The 25,298-nt window shown below is 33.2% G+C and overlaps 1 protein-coding gene and 1 pseudogene across 2 annotated transcripts; both read left to right on the top strand.

The window, feature by feature from the left end:
- Nucleotides 1-5,398: 5,398 nt before the first annotated feature.
- On the top strand, nucleotides 5,399-10,505 carry LOC120187323 (annotated as a pseudogene).
- Nucleotides 10,506-14,173: 3,668 nt separating this feature from the next.
- On the top strand, nucleotides 14,174-23,658 carry LOC120202276 (transcriptional corepressor LEUNIG-like). Of its 2 annotated transcripts, none has more exons than XM_039202727.1 (19): nucleotides 14,174-14,270; nucleotides 14,497-14,621; nucleotides 15,094-15,191; nucleotides 15,347-15,456; nucleotides 15,954-16,388; nucleotides 16,463-16,551; nucleotides 16,882-16,960; nucleotides 17,031-17,106; nucleotides 17,268-17,317; nucleotides 17,471-17,764; nucleotides 19,794-20,006; nucleotides 20,445-20,690; nucleotides 20,801-20,918; nucleotides 21,414-21,523; nucleotides 21,654-21,803; nucleotides 22,229-22,384; nucleotides 22,492-22,620; nucleotides 22,745-22,951; nucleotides 23,252-23,658. In XM_039202727.1, exons 2-19 carry the CDS (start codon nucleotides 14,590-14,592, stop codon nucleotides 23,405-23,407), a joined length of 2,748 nt encoding a protein of 915 aa, XP_039058658.1. In that variant the 5' UTR covers nucleotides 14,174-14,270; nucleotides 14,497-14,589; the 3' UTR covers nucleotides 23,408-23,658. The 2 variants fall into 2 exon arrangements, with proteins under 2 accessions (XP_039058658.1, XP_039058650.1); XM_039202719.1 differs by having other exon boundaries at nucleotides 20,774-20,918.
- Nucleotides 23,659-25,298: the final 1,640 nt, after the last annotated feature.

Here is a 25,298-nt window from a genome sequence, read left to right as displayed (position 1 = left end):
TTAATTTGTTCAGAATGATATTTTTTAATGTTCAGTAAAAATGATTAAAAATAATGACGAAATAAAATTTTAAAGATACTTTAAATTAAAAAAAAAGTTAAAACAGAATTTGAATATAGTTGAAAGAGTAAATTTATTTATTTTTTGAATTATTTTTAATCATTGATAATGTATATACATCCTGCAAATGCAACCGTTGAAATTCAAACTCAAAACTTTAAGAAAAAAATAATCATCTCTTTAACTACCGAGAAGTCTTGATGAGTTAAAAAAGATAGATTACATATTTAGTATATAAACAATCAGTTTTGGTTTGTTTTAGTATCTAAACTTTTAATTTTTTTCAAGACTCAGCGTTAAATTTTGAATGGGGTACTCATGGGCGGAACCAATGGGAGGGTAAGGGGACCCTTGGTCCCCGCCAATTATATTTTTAATTATTAATATATATATATATATATATATATATTTTAAAAAATAAAGAAAGAAAATTATCATGCTTTCCTCAATTAAAAAATTGTATTTATAGAAAATAAAAAAATATTTTAACCCGCGCAATAACAAATTCCTAATTCAGCTCTTGGGTACTAAATTTAAAAAAAACTAAAGTCTTTAACGGCGGCGTATTAAAATGAAACGAAAACTAAACTTTAGGTATGCTTTGAAAAAAATTAAAAAAATAGATACTAAAATGTATCAAAACTGATAATGTATATACTAAACACAGAATTTACCCTAAATAATCATTGATTAAATTGTAGATGAAATAAAATATTATATATTGGGGTACAATGTATATCCAAAGAAAGGGGCAAATGGGCATTTAAAGATGTGCAGAGTGGTAAGCAAGGTGTCTGCCAAAATTCCTTGTGTTAGACGTAGATGGATGCATGCATGAGCTGATCTGCTCAGCTGCTGGGTTAAGTTCTGTTTCAACGACAAGGGGACCCTTTAGCCTTTACTATTCTCCTTAGGATATGTTAATGTCATCTCACATTTCACAATACTCTCACTCGCTTGTCATTGAGGATGGGTCTCGGATGAAAATTGAATCAAGTTACGTTCGATTTTATAAGATCAATTATTTTTAAAAGGAATCGAATCAAGTTCGAGTAATGTTAAAAATAATACAGATAAGGTAAGAGACGGTGTCTTGCAAGTAAAGTTACCTGTAGATGGGTAATCCTAGAGAGTAGATGAATCTTGAAATGGGATATACGAAAAATATTGAAATCCATGCATAATTAATTACATTTCTTAATATACATAATCTTCAGGGTAATTTTACTGTACGACAACCGTAATATACGGCTAATGAAAAACATTCCATAATCTTATTCATTTCTTCATCTTCACACCTAATTTATTGTCGATAATCACCAAAATCACGCATAAAATATCCATTAATATTATTGTTTCGATTCAAGTAGAACTATATTCTCTCTTATTTTACTCACCATACTTTTATTTTTATCTAATTATTTATTGAACTTTCAAATTACTCGTGTTTTGATTACTTTTAATTATTTTATTATTATTTCGGTATGACATGACATTTTATTATTATTATTATTTAATATAAAATAATTAAAAATATAAAATAAAAACATAAGGTGATCGGACGCCACTGTTGGCCACCGTCGACTGTCGTAGATGGTGGTCGTTCGGTCCCAAATTTCATAGGTCGATTCGTCTCGACCCCCTGAGTCCGAATCTGATGGTTGTTTCATCGAAAAATGTCCCAAAATCTGTGAATCTCGACTGAAACGTTTCGGCTTTATCACTTTCAATCTATAATTCGTGGACTTCGGAGCAATTTTCGAGAAAATAGATGTCATATTCAGACTCACGGTGTCGAGACGAAGCGACCCATTAAATTTGGGATGACGGTAGCTAACTGCTGGCGGTGGTGTTCGGCCACATTCTGTTTTATTTTATATTTAATAATAAATATCACATCATACATAAATAATATAAAAAAATTCAAAGTGATCAAAACATAGCAATTCAAAAGTTCAGTGAGTAAGTTAGAAGAATTAAAAGTACTTGAGTAAAATAAGAGATGGTATAGTTCAATGAGGAATTGTGTAATTTAACCTATATGTTATTCTTTTTTTTAAATTTTTATATTCTATAATTTAATTTATCCGTTTTGATAATTTTTATAATTCTTGGTTTTGTAAATATTAAAGCATAGATTGTGGTATTGATCAATATTCAATACTGAATACACGTTTTAAGGTGGAATGTCGTATAAAAACTATATATTATATTATATAATTCATTACTTGCATTATTTTAACATATCTGTTATCTATAATTAATAAGGATTTTAATCATTTTTATACATATTATAATTAATATAAATATTTATCACAAAATTAAAAAATGTGCGAGTCAAGACTCACAACTCCGACTCACAATTTCATGCTATGTAGACTTTCCTATGCCCTTGCCCCACACTATTTGTATTGTACAGAATTGGGACGAACGTGAAATTTTTATTAGGAATATTTTTTATATTTTAGGAAAAAAAACGAATTTATAAATATATATATACATATATAAACGAAAATTAAATATTAACATAAAATATAAAAAATATTCAGATTAAATGATAATTTAAAAAGTTTTGGAAGTATGATTCGAAGCAAATGATAATTTAAAATTTTGAGGGGACGATTGTCCCAATCCGTTCTTTTTGTTCATTCTTTGTGTGAAAATAAATAAAATTTTGTTAAGTGTTTTATTTATTTAAATTTTATTATTTAATAATATTAGTTTATTTTTATACGATTGACTCTTTATTTGTAAATTTTGAAGATTATATACTAAATATTATTTTTATTAACTTACTGGAATAATTTTATTAATTAATGAAAGCCTTTTTAAAAGAAACATGTAAGAGATTTCGTTGTTTATTAAATTGTATGTTTTTTTAATCTTTATTAATATGAGTAACGGTGGACCTAATTCGTTTCATTGCATGGCTAACGTACGCCAGTGCGCATGTTCTTCAAGTCGGTTGATTATATATAGAATAGGATCTAAACTAGATTTATCTAATAGTTGTTCTTTTTTTTTTAAATCAATAAATTTTAAATAATATAGATAGATCAGTTTGATACTATTCAATATATATATATATATATATATATATATATATATATATATTTATTTATTTATATTACCAATTGATTTAATACGATCAAAGACTGATGTTTTTTTAGGTTTAAGGGTCACCTCTATTCTTATAGTAGGTCAAATTTATTATTTTCGCTCTTATTATATTTCCGCATCACTGTAGTACTTGAAGTTATTTAATTGTATCATTTTATACATTACCCTTTAACTTATAGCCCTAAAATATAAAACCTAACCTAAGTTAGGGTTTATGACTTAGAGGTTATATGGTTAAGGTTTAAGGTTTATAATTTAGGGTCTTAAGTTAGACGTATGGTATAGAATGATGCAATTGAACAACTTCAAAGACTAAGTTGATACGAAAATACGACAGAGGTGAAAATGATAAATTGAATTTATTACAGGATCAAAAATTACCCTTTTACTTTTTTTTAAGATCAGTGTTAAATTATAAATGAAGAGTGAGTAAAGAGAAAATAGTTTATCTAAAAATTAAAACATATTTACGTACTTATAGATAAATTATTGTAACACATTCATATATACATATAAATTTCTTATATTTTGAATTTACAAAGTAGATTTAAACAAACACATTGACCAATAAAACATTGATTTCAAGTAATTTTACATTAAATCATGAGTTTTTTAAAACATAAAATTCTTACATTAATCGTTGACCAATAAGTTTTTCTTAATGCTACATTTTAAATATAATGAATTATTATAATATATATATATATATATATGAACAATTCCTATTTAGGCGTGGAAAAGAAAAAAAATTATTTCTAGTGAATATTAAACTCATTACTATTTTGATTAAGCGGTGATTACATAGTAATATATATTATAGATACTTTCAATCATTTGATAATGAATGCTCAATCACCCAACTGTTATCGCTGGTGCTCAAACTCGAGATCTCTAGAAAAAAAACAATGATTTATTTAACTATTAAAGCAAGTTGGTTCGCACTGAATTCATAACTTAAGAGGGAAAAAGTGTCAACTAAGAGTTTTTATTATAAAAATTGTTTATTATCTATAATCGAAATTCATAATTATACTTAAATTGATAATGAGTTAGATTAAATTTGTGGTGTATATAAATTTGACTCGAGTATAATTCTTTCACTTTTTATCCAATTTGATTTGAGTTTATGAAAGTTAATGTCGAAAAAAATGACGAACTTCGTAAAACTCCAAAAACGCATTGTGTAGAATGTATTTAGGATGTGTTTGGTTCACGGAATGTAAGATTATCAGTAGGAATAAGATTACCGGCGGGAATAAGATTACTAGGAATATTGTATTTTGTGTTTGGTTCGTTTAGCATGAATGTAAGATTACAGTGTTTGATTAAAAGAAATAAAATATTATTGGAATATATATTTTACCAAATTGTCCTTATTATATATTTATTTTTTAACAAGTTGAATTCTACTATAACATTACTATAATTAATTTATATATTTTCTTTACAGATTTTAAATTCATAAAATTTATATAATTTTTTTACAAAATTGAAAAGATAAATAGGTTTAATAAAAGGGTAAAATTTTATTTTAATCCCTGAACTTCATATAAAATTCTAATTATGGAATTTTTTTTGTAAATCTAAAATAGTTTAAGGATAAATTTATAATTTAACATTCGTAGATTTTTTTATTCAAAGACAAAATAAGAATATTTTTGAAAAAAAAAATTTAAGTGCATTTTAGTCCAAAACGCCAGTAATCCAACTATAGCTAAGAGAATGTAGTATTCACATTCCCGGTAATATATGAGAATGTTTGCCAACTAAACGGGAGAATGACATTTCATTCCCCTGGTAATCTAATATGCCGCCAACCATACGCCCCCTTATAATCACATACAAAAAAATGACATTTTTGATAAATATTGACGAAATGGTGATATTTTAATAAATAATATATTTTAGGGTGGAATTCGGGTAAAATTGCCTCAATATTTACTCCTTTAGTTAAAAAAATATTTTTAGACTCTTGTGCTGCATTAAAAGCCCTCTCCCTGCTCACCATCTTCCCATTGACCCCCTGCCCTCCCCTCCTCTTTCTTTCGTCTCCCTTTATAAATCCTACCTCATCTATCATTTTTCTCGGGGAAGTAGTGAGAAAAAAGAAAAAGAAACAGAGCTTTACAGAGTGAAAAGTACAGAGGTTAGCAGAAAAGAAAAAAAAGTGTCTTCTTTTTTACTTCTTTTTAAGCTTTACTTCACTATCCTTGGGATTATGGGTTCTTCTCAACATCATCATCATCATCAGAACGATACAAACTGCGTTCTTGTTCATGGACCTATAATCGTAGGCGCAGGACCTTCGGGTCTAGCAGCATCAGCTTGCTTAACTCAACGAGGCGTCCCTTCCATTATCCTCGAGAAAAGCGATTGCTTGGCCTCTCTTTGGCAACACCGAACCTATGATCGTCTCAAACTCCATCTCCCCAAACAGTTCTGCCAGTTACCTTTAATGGGTTTCCCTCAAGATTACCCGAAGTATCCGACCAAGCGCCAGTTCGTCTCCTACTTGGAATCCTACGCTTCACACTTCTCGATTCACCCAAGGTTCAACCAGGCAGTGCAAAGCGCCGAGTATGATCATGTTTCGGGGTTTTGGAGGTTGAAACGGAAGATTCCGAGTACATTTCGCGGTGGCTCATCGTTGCCACCGGCGAAAGTGCAGAACCTGTAATACCGGACATCGCCGGGATCAACAAGTTCGACGGCTCCGTCGTTCATACCAGCGAATACAAGTCCGGTTTCGAGTTTAGAAACCAAAGGGTTTTGGTCGTCGGATGCGGTAACTCCGGCATGGAGGTCAGCTTGGACCTTTGTCGATACAATGCCATCCCTCACACGGTTGTTCGGAACACGGTCAGTCCAGAACTCGTGATTCGATTGTCGGAAAATCATTGTCCAAAAGACATTATGTGTTCGTTGTTGCTGACAAACATCATCTCCCGTTTCTGCAGGTGCATGTATTACCAAGAGAAATGTTTGGTTCCTCAACATTTGGGATAGCAATGTCACTTCTCAAATGGTTCCCATTGAGACTAGTAGACAAGTTCTTATTGCTGGTATCCAATTTCATCCTAGGCAACACCGATCGAATCGGTCTCAGGCGGCCAAAGACGGGTCCGATCGAGCTCAAGAACGTCACTGGGAAGACGCCGGTGCTCGACGTCGGGGCGTTATCGTTGATAAAATCCGGAAAATTAAGGTGATGGAAGGCGTGAAGGAGATTACAAGGAACGGAGCAAAGTTTGTGGATGGACAAGACAAGGAGATTGATTCAATCATCTTGGCGACTGGGTACAAAAGCAACGTGCCTACTTGGCTCAAGGTAACAATCACACACTGTGTTGTTTTACATTAACCTCGAATTCGATTCCGGATAACCTCATTCGAAAACACAGGGATGCGAGTCGTTTTTCAACCAGGACGGGATGCCGGTAACGCCGTTTCCCGACGGATGGAAAGCCAAGAAGGGGTTGTACACGGTCGGGTTCTCGAGAAGAGGGCTCCAAGGAACGGCTTCTGACGCCATTAAAATTGCTAAAGACATTGCTCAACAATGGCGGTCAATTAACAACAACAGTCATGTTATCCAGCTCAAAGAAGATGATTCCATAGGGGGATACAATGGTTTCTTTTCCTTCTTTTTTAGCCTTCCTCTTAGAATATTGTAAATGTACCAATTTTGTTTCAAAGGAGTTTTGCATGTCCATCTATCCTTTGAACCTCTTGTGATGGGTTATTATGATGATGATGTAAGATTGTTAACTTTGTACAAATTAATTTCATAAATATAATGTGCTTTCAATATTTGTTTATAAGGTTGTCTTTGAAATTGTTTACAAGTATGTGAGGGTCTATATGACTTGAAAATTTCAGTTCATATATTTTATTTGACTAAATTATGCATTTAGAACCTAAACTATCAATTTTGATATGTTTTAGTACATAAATTTTCAATCTTTTTCATAGCCATACATAAGGTTTAGTTTTTGTTTCATTTTAGTACCCCGCCATTAAAAACTTTAGTTTTTGTTTCATTTTAGTACCCTATTCAAAATTTAACATTAAGTTTTGAAAAAATTGTAAGTTTAGGTACTAAAACAGACCAAACTGATAGTTTAGGTACTAAACTCGTTAAGTTTTAACGGTGGGTACTAAAATGAAATGAAAGCTAAATGTTAGGTATGATTTCAAAAAAATTAAAAATTTAAGTATTAAAAACCCTAAAATTGACAATTTAGATACTACATGTATAATTAACCCATTTTATTTTTGAAATATGGCTAGTAAAATATTCACTAAACTCTTATCTAAAAAGAACTATCCAAAATATAAAATTCTAACTTATAAAAAGTATGTTGTTGTCTATAAAACAAGATAATATGATAATCAAACAATATCTCTATAAAATAAAGATTTTAAATTTTTATATAATTTAAATATATTTTTCTATTTTTTTAAATTTTTTTATAAGTTTACTTGTTTAATATAGTACAAATCAACTTAGTTCTTAAAGTTACAAATTCAAATATTAGCGACTGCATTAGAACGATTGAACGTTAATTATCAAATAATTAAATTTTTTAAAATAAATATTATTTTATAATCACATTAACTTAATAAAATTTTACTTTTTTAATATAAATATATGTGCATATTTTTACCTATAAATATTATTAATAAGACGGCGTGTCCAAATGCATGCGAGGAAAGTAAGGGCCAAGAAGACTTGTCAAAGGCTATTAGTATTAATCTACATAGTAGAACGGCTTAATGCTCAAATAATTGCTCAAACTATGCTTTTTTTTTTTGTTAAATAAGTGTCTACAATTTTTTTAACCATCTGAGTGTCTAATGTTACAATCGTTATCATTTTAAGTGTTCAGGTCGTCAATACCGTTAGTTTTCACCGTTAAGTATCATGTGTCAACACCTGATAATTTTAAAATTTATTTTTTATAAAAATGTTATTATGTTTATAAAAAAAACCTAACTTTTCTTATATTATAAAACAACCCCAAAATATTAAATTATAACCTTAATCTGCCTCTCGCGCCTTCTCCGGCCACCATCGTCGTCGCTGACATAGTCATTGACATTATCCTAGTTATATGTCGTCGTAGTTGTCGCCGATTCACCGTCGAAATCGCGTGGGATCATGATTTTCATCCTAGGGTTCGTGAGGTTTAAAATGTTAATTTGTGGTCGATTGATAGTCAGTCGGTCAAGATTTAATAGGGTTATGGTCGTCGGGGGAGGGGAGGCAGGGTGGAGCTTCTTCGACGATAAAGGGCGATAATCGACATGGGCTTAGGGTTGAAATGAAATTTTTCAAAGTTTAGGAGTTATTTCAAAATTTATTTTTTCCTTTTTTAAAAATATATAATTTTATTTTTAATTTTTTTTTAAAATTACCACTGTCGACACATGTCACTTAACGGGAAAAACTAACGGCGTTGACAACCTGAGCACCTAAAAAGGTAATGTTTGTAATGTTAGACACAGCCGGATGGGGAAAAAACCGTAGGCACTCATTTAACACAAAAGGAATAGTTTGGGTACTTTTTCGGGAATTAAGCCTAGTAGAACCTAAATATTTATGCTTTATTATTGTCAATTAGATAAAAGGATGGACCGACTTTCTTGCTACATAGCTTTAACCACATTAGGTCCTTTCATTCATAATGGCTTTCATTATTAGATGGTAGCTATTGAACTTGGTTGTTTGAGTGTGTACATGCTCCTTTCCCAATTAACTAAATTGGTCAAAATATGCCACCAAAATTAAATTATTTTTCAAACTTTTTCCTTGCATAGCTTCTTGACTGATTTGGTTTAGATGGGTGGTTGAGATATAATTTTATATATATCATTATATAATAAAGAAAGATACATGGAGACATTATACATTTATCTATTTATATAAATAGAGTTATATAATTTCAATATATTTTTTAACGTGTTCAAAATTTAAAAACATATTAAATTAAAATGGAAATATATCTATTTTAACCGTGTAAAACTCTATTCAGTAAAGTTGGAATCATTCATTTTTTAATAGTCAACGGTGATTATAAATTAGTATTTGTTTGAATTCTTTCTTAACCGTTGACAATGTACAAAATAATAATGTTTTGTGACCGGATTTTTTCTGCTGACAATCTCTAGAAAGAGTGTTCAACATACTCTTTAACCATTGAGTCCTCTCGATGAATTCTTAATTATTCATACTTGAGTCTATTACTATCTATACAACATCTAAATTATTTATAAAAAGTAAATTCGTAAACGAGATATTAATACATATATTCTTTTATTAGTCTAGGGTGTTTACAAGTGGTAATATATGTTATAAATACTCGATCATTTGACAATAAATGCTTGAACACCTTATATTTAATGTTCGAATCTTTGAACTTTAAGAATAATAATCATTCATTTAACTCATATTTGAACCCTCTTGAACTAGACTCCTACACATATGTATGATTTTTTTACTATTATCTGATAATTGAGGCAATGATGGAGCAATCTGCCTCTTTCCTCTATTTCTTCACATTACCGTCACCTTTCGTTCATTACCCATTGCTGATGCAATCACAATCGCAAACGCTGCTGCTGCTGCCGCCATGAGACAACTTTCGATAAGAATGTGAAGTCAAATTCTATATAAATCAAAACTCCTTAACCACAAGAGTTGAATGCATTTTTTCCTGACCGAGAAAAAAAGAAAGAAACAGTGAAATGCTTTTGGAGCATTGAATTGGAAAATCCCTATCACACGCTTCCAGTGGCATGCGTTACGGTATTCAGTCACTTACGTTACTCTTTCTTCTCACTGACATTTTCACAGTCAGGTGGCAGGCAGATTTTGAATGGTTTTTAATGATCAGGCAAATGAACGCCTTTTTGATACACGCGCCACCCTGTGAGGGTAGTTGTCGAAAGGACGGCGCGTGGTAAGGACTCGCTGGGTGTAACGATGAAGAGGGGGCATGTCTATTCAAAGAATAGGCTGGCATGATACGGCATGCAAATGTAGTGATCAAAGAGACTGATGATCTGTTGCATGCATGCATGCATGCCTGCCCAATGGGGTTCTCTCTTCATTTTTTTTTCTGGGTTTTTCTTAAACCGATGAATAAATATGGGGTTTTCCAATCATGCAGATTCTGAAAAGGACAAATTTGGTTTACTGTTTGGAAAAATTCTCTTCTTCTTCTCTGGATCTTGATGACGATGATGGAACCGAGAGCAGGGGCCCACTTGATCTGAGTGGCACGTTGACTGACATTATGAGAGAAGAAATAATATGCTTATAGGAAGAAAGAGACATCTCTATGCCTACTTGGAGAAATAATTTATCTTCGTAGACGCTCGATTTTTAATAATTTAATATTTTATTGTGGTTTCTTTATTAATAAAATGAGATTTGTTTGTATCTGTTTTTATTCGAAAATTTATGTGTTTTAATTTTTTTTTATCAATCTAAGCTAAGTATACAGTAATATCTGTTTAAAATTAACTTTCAATCATTTGATATTAAACGCTCACACCCTTAACATTTTTAGTGCTCAAACTCGGGACCTCAAAGAATAACTTTTAACAATTCATTGAATAATCTCAAATAACTAATTTATTGTGTCAATAATTACATATATTCTAATTATACATTTAGTTTACAACCTTCATTATAATTTTAAATATATTTTAATAAAATCAACATCTCTATTTGCATAACAATATTTTATTTGAATATATTACCTATCTAAAACTTTTAAATTTTTAATCCAAAAAATGCCTAAAATAAAATAAAATTAATTCAAATAAAATAAAAACCTTCAACCCAATTACTAAGTTAAATCATAGCTAGATGGACAAGGCGATACCTAGGGATGGGAATGAGACCCGAACCTGACGGGTTTCGACCCGACCTGATTGGGCCGGATTTTTTTTAAAAAAAATCAGGGTCGGGTCGGGTTGGGTTGATGTTCGGATCGGGTTGGGTTTAGGGTGAAAAATACCCGACCTGAAAAATATATAATTTTATATTATATATTTAGGAATAATTAATAATTACAATAATACCCCTCTCTATATATATTTTTTCAATTAAGTCACTATTTTTATTGAATAAAAATAATATTTTTATTATTATTTAGGGTCGGGTCGGATCGGGTTTCTAAGTTATATATTGAGTCGGGATCGGATCGGGTGAACTATTGTTTTGGTCGGTTCGGGTGGATCAAAAACCCGACCCATGCCCATCCCTAGCTATACCTTTAAATAATTTGATCATAGCCATTCGGATCCAAAATAAATGGGTTGGATCTTTAGTCAAAGTTGACCCAAACTTATGGGCCTTTAAATTTAATCCCATAACTTAATTATGCTTAACTAAAGTCCTGAATCCTGAAAACTTAACCCAACTTCGCCCTCGAGTTCGGGAAAGAAAGGCGTTCGAATTTTACATCGATTAAAAGTTATGGGGTAAAATATTGGGTCAGTCATTCAATTATTAGGTTGTCTTTATTTTGACCATGGAACTAAAGTTTTATTGTTATTTTGTGTGCATTATTTCGCTCTCCGTTTCAATGTTCACAAGAAATTTGTTTGACTAAACGAGATTTTTGGCTACTTATTTTTTTATTTATTAATTAAATAATAGGCTATTATATTTAAAGAATGATCTTGGTGATATAAATATCATTTTCTTTAAATGATCTAAATTCAATTAATTTTATATGTGATCGTTTCAAAAAATCCATGAAACAATATGTCGACGGATTGAACATGAATTTTAAAATCCATTAAAAATAATAAAACAATCAAATATCGTTAAAGTAAAATATAATTTAATAAAGGGTCGGAACAAATCCGACATCTAATTCCTGGAGAGAATATCTTACAAACTAAAACTTGAACAAGGAATTGAAAAGCAACAGGTGTGGAACCTGCTCTGACTCAACTGAGAGAAAAGGGTCGGAACAAATTCGACCTGGAAAGTCTTCGATCTTCAGCAGCTTAGAACAAAACCAGGGTGTGACTTCTTCGACCCAAAACTCATCCTCCTCGGAGACGAAAGAAAGCGACGCCAAAATGTGAGTCGCCCCGTTCGCAGATCTAAAGACATGGTGAAAGGACCTTGCATGCAAGAGCGGGGTAAGTCTTCGGCCATAAAAAATCATCGCTTCGATTTTAGAAAAATATGTTTGCCGATCCTTTAATTTTATAATCACCACTCTAGAACCACCTTCAAAACAAACATGTGAAAAATCAATATCGAGCACCAATTGGGCTGCATTCACGACCGCTAAAACTTCAGCCCCAAACATAGAGGTAGACCAAGCTAATTTCCTTATGCAAGTTCCAAGAATCTGACCTTCATCATCCTGAACTAGCACCCCCGACCAACCCTCCTTTATTGCAGGATTGTAGCTAACGTCGAAATTGACCTTCACCCACGGGAGAGAAGAGGGTTGCCATCGTGCCAAATGCACTTGGCTTGGAACATTAATTATGCTATGAACAATTTTGAATTCACGACAATAATTTGTAATGAACAGGGTAAATTTCGTGATGCTTGTCTTCTTCCTCGTATGAAAATGCTTGTTTCGTGAAAACCAAATTGGCCACATGATTAAATATTCAAATCTCAATATAAAAAAATAATGGCTTAAGAGTCATCTTTACCTATGTAGTAGACTTAATTTATCATTTTCGCCCTATCGTATTTTCGCATCAATTTAACACTCAAAGTTATTTAATTGCATCATTCTATGCCCTACCCCTAGCTTAAAATCCTAAATTATAAGCCCTAAGCTGAGATTTATTATTCAGGATTTAGAGGTTATAGTGTCATAGTTTAGGTTCAGAGTTTATAATTTATAGTTTTAAGTTAGTGATAGGGTATAGAACGATATTATTGAATAAATTTCAGGACTAAATTGATAAAAAATACGAAAGTGATAAATTAGGTATATTACATGAGTAAAAGTTACCCTTTTATAAAAAATACAAAAAAAAAATTAGATTCATAATAAATTTTTATAATACATAATATGAATTAATAAGTTGATAAGTTGAACACGAAAATTATAGAAAAAAATAGGTCTACTTTTGGATAATATGAGATTCTGATTCCAGAGAATCTAATGCTAAATTAAATATTTTTTTACTTTATTTGTTATTTTTGAATGAAATTATTCTTTATAAATATATATTATTTTTTTAAAATATTTTTACTCATTTTTTAATTATATCTTATAGAGATTGTTGATAAATACATTAAAATTTGTTATTTAATAAAAATTATCTATATAACTTTTTTATAAAAACTATTCCCACTGTCACATGAGAAGCGCTAATCGTAGATTCAAAGACATTGTTTAGTGAATAATTAAGCAATTTAATTTTAAATAATTTATTATTTTAGTCTAATTTAAGAAAAAAAAACTACGTTATAAATACAATTTGTCTTATATGCGTTTAACTTTAAAATATAATAAGTTTAAATATATTCATGTCATAATAATTCATTTTATATGAATTATGAAATATTCATAAATCTGTATAAAATTATTTAAACAATAAAAATTCAATTTCCCGAAAATAAATGTATATTTCAATTCTTTTTACAGAAAAAAAATTAAGACCAAGGGGTACAACTGAAAATGGAAATAAAATAGAAGGTTAGAGATCACAAAAAATCAATAATATCGGTGTTAATTCACAAATATTAAAGAGTACAAGTCCCACGACGAAAAAGAAGCAGAGTTTTATTTTCTAATGAATTTACCCATTACTCCTCAATAACCTCAACTAACTCATACCCCTACATAAAACACTGCGTAGTGTGAAGCAAACGACGAGGACAAAATAGTCATTTCAACTTAAAGCTGTCTCTCGGAATCGGTCTTGTTTTGGAAATTAGATACATTAAAAGGGCTTTTGGTGTAAATTCAACTAACAAAGCCATTATGATATCTGGAGCAGCAAGCCAAATAGAACCAAAAGCTACAGAAAACTAAAAAAAAAATGAGAAAGTTCTGAAAAAAATACCCCAATAAACGTTTTATGGATTGCAGGTATCTCTATCAATTCATTCCCTCTCTTTAATTCTCTGTTTCTTTTTATAAATAAATTTGTATAATTTTCATGTTGCTAAAATTAGAGAGGTTCTGCACCTTTCCATGTTTTATTCCCCAGCATAGATTATTCTTATTTTCCTTTTTTTCTACCACTTTAATCATTTCTTTTATGGGTTAATGGTGTATTCATAAGTTAGTGTTTTGATTTTGTTTTTCTGGTTAGCCATTAAAACTTGAAGAGAAGCTGTTTCAGACTAGTACTTAGGAATCTGGAGCTGTTCTAAATTGTTTTTGGGCAGTTGTTAGGCTCAACAAGATGTCTCAAACCAACTGGGAAGCTGATAAAATGTAAGTCCTTTCTTGTTCCCCCTTTTCTTATCACAGTTTACTTTTTTTTTTTGGTTTTCAATAATATTTTTAGTTCCTTTTTTTGGATTGATTTGAGTTCTGGCTATGTATGCCTTTATGGGATTAGCCTTGTTCTTTTTGAAGTGTTTTAGATTCCAAGTTTAGTTCGTTGAAGCTGGTAGTTCTTAGGGTTTGCTTCTTTCTGGCACTTGTAGTTATCCTTATGCTGTTTTGCATTAGTTGTTTTCTTTATTTTTGATTTAGGGTATTTTTTATGTTTATGTTTTTGAAGAACTCTTTTGGTGCAATAGCTTTGTTAAAATCCAAAATTTTATGAAGCTGCTCATCTGATTTTCATTGAATATGGGTTACTTTTTTTGCTATAGATTCGGTTGCCTTTGCTGGTAGGGTTGTGAAATTTGATTTGCTGCTATAATTAGTGATTTTTGGTTATTTATTTTCTCAATAACAGGTTAGATGTGTATATCCATGATTATTTAGTGAAGAGGGATTTAAAGGCTTCAGCTCAGGCATTTCAAGCTGAAGGGAAAGTATCATCAGATCCCGTAGGTAAGTAACTAAGTGGGGTTCATGAATTATGTAAAAGCCGAAGAAGACTTTTCTTGCTTGTCTGGGTTCTCTTCTTTTCACTCTTAGCATCAAATTTTCCTGTAAAAAATATAACGTTTTTGTTGATTATAATGATGATATTTCCGGATATCCAGCTATTGATGCGCCTGGAGGTTTTCTCTTTGAATGGTGGTCCGTTTTCTGGGACATATTCATCGCCAGGACTAATGAGAAGCACTCAGAGGTTGCTGCATCTTATATCGAGGTAAGTTTTGATTTTGTTTCTCTTTCTCAATTTTTAAACTGTCAATTTACTTTGATGGCCTAGCGTCAACATTTTTCCTTTTGCATCTTTTGTTGGGTAGAGGGACCAATGAGAAAGGGTTGGGTTCAAGGTTAACAGCCATCTGGGATGCCTTACAGTTTATCTGTAGTGTACATCCCTGTAACTTGTTCTTGTATTTCTTGCTATATGGTACTGAGTATTTATTATTTAATTGTTTTGTTGATAAATGAAAACTTAGAGACACCAGCAAGTCACACATTGCATATTGTACTTCTACACGGAAATTGAATTTTTTCCTGAACCCTGAAAGGATGTTGCATTATGAACTTAGTGACTGATGGCTAGGCAAGTATCACTGTTGAATTCTGCTAAATTTGTTAATCATTTACAAATATAGCATATCAAATCCTTAACCATTCCTAATGATATTTTGTCTTTAAGATATAGTGATGCTTATGGTGCATTGTGTATTGCAGACGCAGTTGATTAAAGCACGAGAGCAGCAGCAACCTCAACAACCTCAACATCAGCATCAACAGCAACAGCAGCAGCAGCAGCAGCAACTGCAGATGCAACAAATTTTATTGCAGAGGCATGCTCAGCAGCAGCAACAACATCAGCAGCAGCAGCAACAACAACAGCAGCAGCAGCAACAGCAGCAGCAACAGCAACAACAGCAGCAGCAGCAGCAACAACAACAGCAGCAGCAGCAGCCGCAGCAGCAGCTGCAGCAAAGAAGGGATGGGCCTCATCTCCTGAATGGCAGTACAAATGGACTTGTTGGAAATGACACTCTCATGCGTCAGCCTGCTGCAACTGCTAATGCCATGGCAACAAAGATGTATGAGGAAAGACTAAAGTTGCCACTTCAAAGGGACTCTTTGGATGATGCGGGCCATGCAGCCATAAAGGTAGGTGGATCATCTTTAATTTCTTAGAAACATATTATTCTTTTAGTTGTTAACCATCAAGAAACTCCCTGCAGCAAAGGTATGGCGAGAATGTTAGCCAGCTCTTGGATCCAAATCATGCCTCACTATTGAAGCCTGCGGCAGCAACCAGCCAACCTTCAGGGTGAGTAACTTTCATATTTTTTATTACTCAAAAGCCTTTGGCTGCAGATGATTTTGTGTTGCAATCTGAACAAGGTCATATGGATGTTAACTAAGACTGTTTGCAAAAATGCTTCGCAAGGTATTAGATTTAAAATCTAGGGTAACTCCCTTCAATCTTGTGGTTACTCTGCTCTAACATGAATTTGAGCCACAGAACAACCACAAACAAATGGAATTGTTTCACCTTCTTTTTATCTAAAATAGCCAGTAACACATTTAGGGGTTGTTCATGCATCCTGCTCTTGGTTGTTTGTACCTATAAACTTGTTTGGCATCTTGCAAATCCCAGGCAAGTGTTGCATGGTTCTACTGGTGGTATGTCTCCGCAAGTTCAAGCTCGAAGTCAGCAATTGCCAGGAACAACACCGGTAGGGTCACATTATATTATCTTAATTTGTTGCTTCTCTGAGTCATTTTCTAAAATTTATCTGGTTGCAGGACATAAAGAGTGAGATAAATCCAGTATTGAATCCCAGGGCTGCTGGTCCAGATGGATCTTTAATAGGAATTCCGGGTAGGCTTGTTTCCCTTTCTCAGGTTCTGTTTGAATTGCATCTTTACTTTGAAAATGAAGAAAAATTATAGTTTTAACTCAACTACTGTTTGCTTGTTCTTGTGATGCTGGGCTCTTTTGAAATTTGAAAAATAAATTGTTAATGTTAACTTTTTTTTCAGGCTCGAATCAAGGTGGTAATAATTTGACTTTAAAAGGATGGCCTTTAACAGTAAGTTTTATAAAGAGTTGCTTTGCACTGGAGTGATAAGAATTATAGTTGTCTATTTGAAATAATATTTTTTCTCATCTCATGTATTTATGAATTGTAAATTTTACTTTTCATGTATTTCTTTTGAAAGGTCATCGTTTTATCCATTTGTAGGGACTGGACCAACTGCGATCTGGGTTACTACAACAACAAAAGCCTTTTATACAGGCTCCTCAGCCCTTCCACCAGCTTCAGATGTTGACACCACAACACCAGCAACAACTCATGCTTGCTCAGCAGAATTTGACATCACCATCTGGAAGTGATGAAAACAGAAGATTGAGAATGCTGTTGAATAATAATCGAACCATGAGCCTTTCAAATTCTGTTGGTGATGTTCCAAATGTATCGTCTTTGCAGGCAGGCAGTCCGCTGATGCAGCGGGGAGATGCAGATATGCTGATGAAGGTATTATTGCCTCTGACACGTCTTTTCCTACCCTTTCTCTTGGAAGAAAATTTTTTTTTTTTGATAGGAATAGTAGGCCTCACTAAAAACCCCCTTCATGATTAACGGAACTTGAAAATAGTTCCTTAATCAGCGGAAGGAGGAAAAGAGTGCCCTAGGAGTTCATTAATCTTAAAACATTACAAAGTAATACAATGTCTAATCTCCCTCCAGAGATAAAAAGCCAAAAAGAACCAGCCCTTAATAGAACATAATACTCAACCAATACCAGACTTAGCTAGAACATCCGCCTCTATATTGGCTGTTCTACTAACCCATCTAATAAGACCTTCATAAACACTAAGCTTTTGAATAATTTCCTTAACAACTTGAACATAAACGACAGGACAAGAACCAACATCCTTGACCCAACCAATTGCCACCTTACTATCACTCTCGATAATCAATCTCTCTTTAAATTTGTGGCGAATAGATTCATAATAAAATAACCCCTTTAGGATAGCTTTCAATTCCATCAAAGTTGGAGGTCCCGGACCAGCAGGGTCTTTGAAGGAGCCGAGAATCGAACCAGAACTATCTTTCAGAACGCCACCTAAACCACTCCTCTTCCAATCACTAGAAGTAGCCGCATCCACATTAAGTTTAATAAAACCTTCTGGAGGAGGGGACCAAGGAACCTTAGATGAAATCCGATTAGTATAAGACGAGCAAGAATCCACTAAGGACGGGTCGGCAATAAGAGCATCCTTGGAAATAGAAATCTGAGTTTCCCTAGCTAGAAACCATGAAGCAAGCCTGCACCTAGCTAGATAGAATATTTCTACTCGATCAAACTTCCCTCCTTCAAACACTATATAATTCCTAGTTTTCCATATTGTCCATAAGACCACTCCAGGGATAAATGACCACATCAGAGAGTTGGTCTTTAGGTTAGTCCATGCTACTAGGAATTTTTTTGCATCTTCATGAAAAACAGACTGAAAATTCCAATAACCCATGAATTTAGTCCATATTGGCCAAACAACCGAACATGAAAAAAATAGATGAGATGAAGACTCTTCTTCTAGATTACAAAAAGGACACATAGAATCATTTATGCCCTGAACACCTCTCTTAACCAGAGCTGTCTTCACTGCCAGCTTCTTTAAGATAACTTGCCAAAGAAAAGTCTCCACTCTTGGAGGCAGCATGCCCCTCCAAACAATAGATTTCCAAAATTAGCTTCCTCCAAATCAGAAATACCCGAATAATATAGATTGGCACATGATTTAACATTGAAAACCCCTTCTCCATTCCCCTTCCACAACAGTCCATCAACCGCATCAGTAGAAACAGAAAATTCTGAAATAACAGCCATCAAGTTTAACCATTGTTCAAATTCCCAGTCATTCAACTCCCTTCTCAACTGGACGTTCCAAAACCAGCCCCCAGAACTGTAATCCCCAAACTGAAATAATCTTCCGGTTTTGTTCACTGCAATAGAGAATAGTCTAGGGAACATGACCCTCAAAGGATGATCCAATGCCCAATTGTCTTGCCAAAACCGAATATTCCTCCCATTGCCAATTTTGTAGCTATAATTGCTTCTGATACTACAGCCCATCGAATCAGCTTTAAAATGATTATTCACCAAAGATCTCCATATCCAAGAAGATTTAGGAGAAACCTTACTATCAAGCTGCATCAATGAAGAATCCAATTTGTATTTAGTGCAAATCATTTCCCTCCAAACTGCCTTCCTCTCCATAGCAAACCTCCAAGCCCACTTTTCCAATAAAGCCCTATTCATCGTATTTAAATTAGGAACTCCCAAGCCTCCTTCAATTTTTGGTTTACAAACGTTGGACCAGCTTACCCAATGGATTTTATTTCTCCCACCTCCTCCACCCCATAAAAAATTTGACATAATAGAGTTTAGGGTCTTGTATACTGAAGCTGGTACCTTAAATCCCTTTTGTTTGCTAGGTATTTTGTTATGACATAAGTTCTATAATCTTCCAATTTCTTAGATATTTAATCTGCCTTGCAGTTAAAATTGGCTCAGTTGCAACAGCAGCAGCAGCTGCAGCAGCAACAGCAACAAAACAGTGACTCACAGCAGCAGCAGCAGCTTCTGCAGCATGCACTCTTGAATCAGCAGCCACAGAGTTCTAATCCAAGTCTACTTCAACAAGATAAAGTTGGTGGAGGAAGTGTCACCGTGGATGGTAGCATGTCTAACTCATTTCGAGGGAATGACCAGGTCTGCCCTTTTCTGGTTACCTTCAATTCATCTTGCCAAAAGGATTCCTGATGGTTTTATCTTGCTTCTATGTGGCACTCTTCTGGGTGTTCGTTGTGGTGCATGGTAGAGATTTGTAATGTCCCATTTTTATTAATTTATTTTGGATGGAACCATGAATGTTTTATTTATGTGTTGCTCTTCCCTAATATTATAATAGATTAGCTTAAAACCACGCTTTTACCGTCTTCTTCGCCTTTTCTTTATAATACTTATCTCGTAGAATCATTCCAAGAATAACCTGTAATGTATGGTCTTAAGCTTTATTGCTTATTTCTTTTTCCTGTTCAAGCGATTTTGGATCGCATTTATAAGTTCTATTTCAGTACACTGCAACCTGCGCTTAAGTAAATATCTGAGCTGGTTCGTTCCTAACATAGTTTCCTGAATTATTTTTAGGTTCCAAAAAATCAGAATGGAAGAAAGAGAAAACAGCCAGTATCTTCTTCGGGGCCAGCCAATAGCACAGGGACAGCAAACACAGCTGGTCCTTCCCCAAGTTCAGCACCTTCCACACCGTCAACGCACACCCCTGGAGATGTGATTTCAATGCCCGCAATGCCTCAGAGTGGTAGTTCTTCCAAGCCTATGATGATGTTTGGCGCTGATGCCGCTGGCACACTTACATCACCATCAAACCAGTTGGTGAGTACGTTATTATTTTTGCATGTTGATGAAGGAATTCAAAATTTCTTGATTGAATTCTCATTGGAATTCCATTTTGGCAGTGGGATGATAAAGATCTTGAATTGCAGGCTGATATGGATCGATTTGTGGAGGATGGATCACTTGATGATAATGTTGAATCTTTTTTATCCCATGATGATACTGATCCTAGAGACGCAGTTGGCCGATGTGTGGATGCCACTAAAGGTCTATAAAATAACTTTTATGGTTATGACTTGTTAAACTCTGCTGCTGGGAATCTTATATCGCCACTTTTCTTGAATATTGTAGTTCTGTTATCTTGAATTTTTTTTGTCCCGAGTTAAATTGTTTGTGAAATGATTATTGCAATTGATTCATACTCATTGGAATCCACCACATGTTTTTTGGTGTTATTCATACTGAATTGACCTTTTAATTGTTGGTTATTACTACTAAGTTCATGATCTTGCCACATCGATATTGTTTTGGCACTTGAGTTTACAAGGGATTCAGCCTTGATCACTGGAAGCAGGAGTTCAGCACTCTACTAACTAATCACACGGCTGTTTGCCACAGGTTTATATGTTAAAATGCTAATTGAATCTGACCAAAAGAAATTGAGCCTATTGTATTGGTGCTGATATCTATCCTTATTTGCAATCATCATAAGTGGATTACTTCCATGCTTTAACAGTATACCAAATTTTAATTTTTCTTCAGGTTTCACATTTATGGAAGTAAATTCTGTTCGAGCAAGCAGTAGCAAAGTTACGTCTTGTCATTTCTCATCTGATGGAAAGTTGCTTGCTAGTGGTGGCCATGATAAAAAGGTGAGTTCCCAGAGGAGAGATGGAATTTGGTTACTTCTGAAATGTTCATAATTGGTTTTCGTTTTGAAATCATGCTAAGAATTGAAATCCTTTGCACCTTCTTTCCCCCGCCCCCCCGCCCCCAACACAGGCTGTATTATGGTATGCAGATACTTTGAAGCCAAAGTCTACACTTGAAGAGCATTCCTGTTTAATTACTGATGTTCGTTTCAGTCCAAGCATGTCACGTCTTGCAACATCTTCGTTTGACAAAACTGTCAGAGTTTGGGATGCTGATAGTGTTAGTAGACATTTTTCCTTTTCTTTTACTCAATTTTTTTAACTTTTGGGATAATGATGTCTTCTTCAACTTGTGTATGACGCTCTCTTGCTTATACCCATTAAAGTGTTAATTTTCTATCCAAAAAAAAGAAGTGTTAATTGAAAACATGCTGTGCATGTTCATGCTATTGTCATTCTAAGTTTCTTTCTTCTGGATATCCATGCAATTGCATCGAGATAACTTAAAGATGCCTTATTTTGCAGATTTTATGTCTTACGTTCTTTATTAGCATGGTGCAGCCAGTTATTTCTCACAACTTCTAGTTTAATGCATGTCTAGATTTTGTCTTTTGATGAAAACTCTAATTTTTGGGAGCTTGTTTGCGTCAGAAGGTTCTCGCCTTTTTTTTAATTAACATTTGCTTTTCTTGACTTCTTCTGAAGCCTGGTTACTCACTTCGTACCTTTGTGGGACATTCCGGTAATGTTATGTCACTTGACTTCCACCCGACTAAGGATGACCTTATCTGCTCTTGTGATGGTGATGGTGAAATCAGATATTGGAGTATCAACAACGGGAGCTGTGCAAGAGTTTTCAAGGTATGATCTTACATCAGATTTTCTTGCAGTGCGACTAAATCAAATTCAGGACTCTCTCTTTGAGGTTGATATGTGCCTGTTAAGATTGTCTCCTTTGTGTGGATTAGGGTGCTACTGCTCCTGGTACGACCCAGTTGAGATTTCAACCTCGCCTTGGAAAATATCTTGCTTTAGCTGCAGAGAATGTTGTATCTATATTGGATGCAGAAACTCAAGCATGTCGACACTCATTACAGGTGAATCATGTGGATTAATTTGAGAGATTTGCTCTTTCTGTGTTGTTGACCTATTTACTCTTTGAAATTTTATATGTACATGTATATAAGGATCGTGATGTTTTTATTCATTTTATTATGACAGGGACATACAGAACTGATCCATTCTGTGTGCTGGGACTCTTCGGGTGAGTTCCTAGCATCTGTCAGTGAGGACTCCGTCAGAGTCTGGAGCTTTGGATCAGGAAGTGAAGGGGAATGTGTTCATGAATTGAGCTGTAGTGGCAAGAAGTTTCACTCGTGTGTTTTCCATCCTACATGTCAATCATTGCTGGTCATTGGATGTTACCAGGCAAGTAACTTTCTTGTTTGTATTGTATGGCCTGTATTTACGATGCCAGTTTTTATTATGACCACATTATATTTCTTCTTGAAAGACTTTAACTTACCGTGAATCATGGTTGCATGAATAGTTGATCATGCATGCGCAAAACATGCATGAATAATCAGGTGAAAATCTGTTGTGAACATTTGGAAAATGTTTTTAAAGCTTTCTCATTTGGCTCTAATCACGGCGCTCTTGGTTTTCTTTTCCTCTTTATCATAACTTGGATCTAATTACTTTCTCAACTATTACGATCCTCTTTGACAGTCTTTGGAGCTGTGGAATATGGCAGAGAATCAGACTAAGACATTGCCGGCTCATGAAGGACTAATAGCTGCATTGGCAGTCTCACCTGTGACGGGGCTGGTTTCTTCCGCTAGTCATGACAGGTTTGTTAAATTGTGGAAGTCGTACAATTGTTAGCAGAATTTGAAGTTAACATCCTGATAAAATTCCCATTAGTTTTGTTTTGTTTTTCTTCTTTTAATCTGCAACAATCGCTAGTTTATGGCTGTTGTGGTTGTTCAAATGTGTCCATGTCGTGGTTTGTCCCGATTTCGGCTTCCCTAAAACCCCCCAGTAGCTAGCATTGTATGATAAACTGCATGATATGTAACCTTGTATGTTTAACTTGGACATTCCTTATTAAGTTCCCAGACCTTTCGTTTCTGTCTTATTTGGTGTTTTGGATTGCATTGTCTTGGTTTCATGCCCAACCCTATGTTCCACAGAGCTCTACTCGTCCACTTAATCACGCCTTGAAGAGGTGAGCGACATAATCTCACATGCGAAAGAAAAGGGGAACCATCAAGTTTAAGGATTGGTGGTTTAAAAAGTACGCATTTAATATATAAATTATCAGTTTTGGTCATTTTGGTATCTAAGTTTTTAAATTTTTCAAAATCATATTTAATGTTTAGTTTTCATTTTCATTTAGTATCTCACAGTTAAAAACTTAATGAATTTAGTACTTAAATTATCAGTTTTGACTCGTTTTAGAATTTAAATTTTTAATCTTTTCAAAATTTAATGTTAAATTTTGAACATAGGTATTGAAATAAAATAAAAAATAAACTTTTTAATGATAGTGTTAAAATGAAACAAAAATTAAATTTTAGGTATAATTTTTTTATAAAATAAAAATTTAAGTATTAAAATGAATTAAAATTGATAGTATGAAAACTAATGGTGTGAATATAGGTGAGGTAAACAAGGTAGACAATTATAATGATGTTCGTGGTGAGGGCATTAATTTTTTTTATTAATCTGGGGAAGTATAAGATAATGTTTATTTAAAGATAACTATCGATCATATGATATTGAACGCTCACATCTCTAGTATTCATAGTGTTCGTATTCGAACATCAAAGAATAGCAATAATTTTTTCTATTGAGATTACTCGATTCGTACTTACGTTATAAGATTGAGTAAAAGAGAAAGTTATACCTTGAAAAAGTTGAAGGATAATCTCATGATAGGAAAAAAAGTTGAAGTATCTAAAATATAATAATATCGTACTACAAAACTAGAGCATGGAAATTCTAAATGGCAACAAAACTTTAATAATTAAAAAAATATATTATATTATACAAAATCTATATTAACTAAACGAAATATTGAATAATAGTACAAAAATAAAACAACTATACTAAAATATAATAATATAATACTACAAAAAAATATAACAACCATAACCAAATAAAATAATTCTTAAAATTAAGGAATTTTTATATCGGAGATTTTAGATTTAGGGGTTTTGAGTGACGGTAAGGACGACGATTGATCATTGAGTGAGTGACGACGGGTAGGTGATTGTTCGGCGATGACGATGGTGGCCAGAGATAACCGTCGACGGTTGACAATGGGGTTGAAATGAGAGATTTTAACTTTCTAGGATTTTTTTTATAGTTTCAATGAAAATTGAGTTTTTTAATAAATAAATTAATTTTTTCCCTATTTTTTAATCAAAAATAATTTTTTTATTATTAAAAAAAAAATAAACGATAGACATATAAAAGTATAATTGATAAAATATTAGATATTTATTTTTAACGAATTTTTTAAAACACTAAAACGTATTTCGAGATAAAATTTAATCACTTATTATTTTTTTTTTTTTATGTTAAGCCTTCTACTTATTCAAAGAGAGCAAGAGATACAAGTCGTAGCAAACAAAACAATGGAGCTTTAAAACTTGTTGAATAAGTTGGAGATGAATAAAAATACATGGCAAAAAATAGCGCGCGACAGCAAAGCAATAAAAACACAGTGGAGTAAAGTCCGTACCTTGATCGCCATTTTCAAGGTTTTCGA

The sequence above is a fragment of the Hibiscus syriacus genome, unplaced genomic scaffold (assembly GCF_006381635.1).
Source record: "Hibiscus syriacus cultivar Baekdansim isolate YM2019G1 unplaced genomic scaffold, ASM638163v2 tig00000340_pilon, whole genome shotgun sequence".
In the NCBI taxonomy this organism is placed as follows: Eukaryota; Viridiplantae; Streptophyta; class Magnoliopsida; order Malvales; family Malvaceae; genus Hibiscus; species Hibiscus syriacus.
The sequence above is the reverse complement of the archived record's forward strand: the minus strand, read 5'-3'. Positions and strand labels throughout refer to the sequence as shown.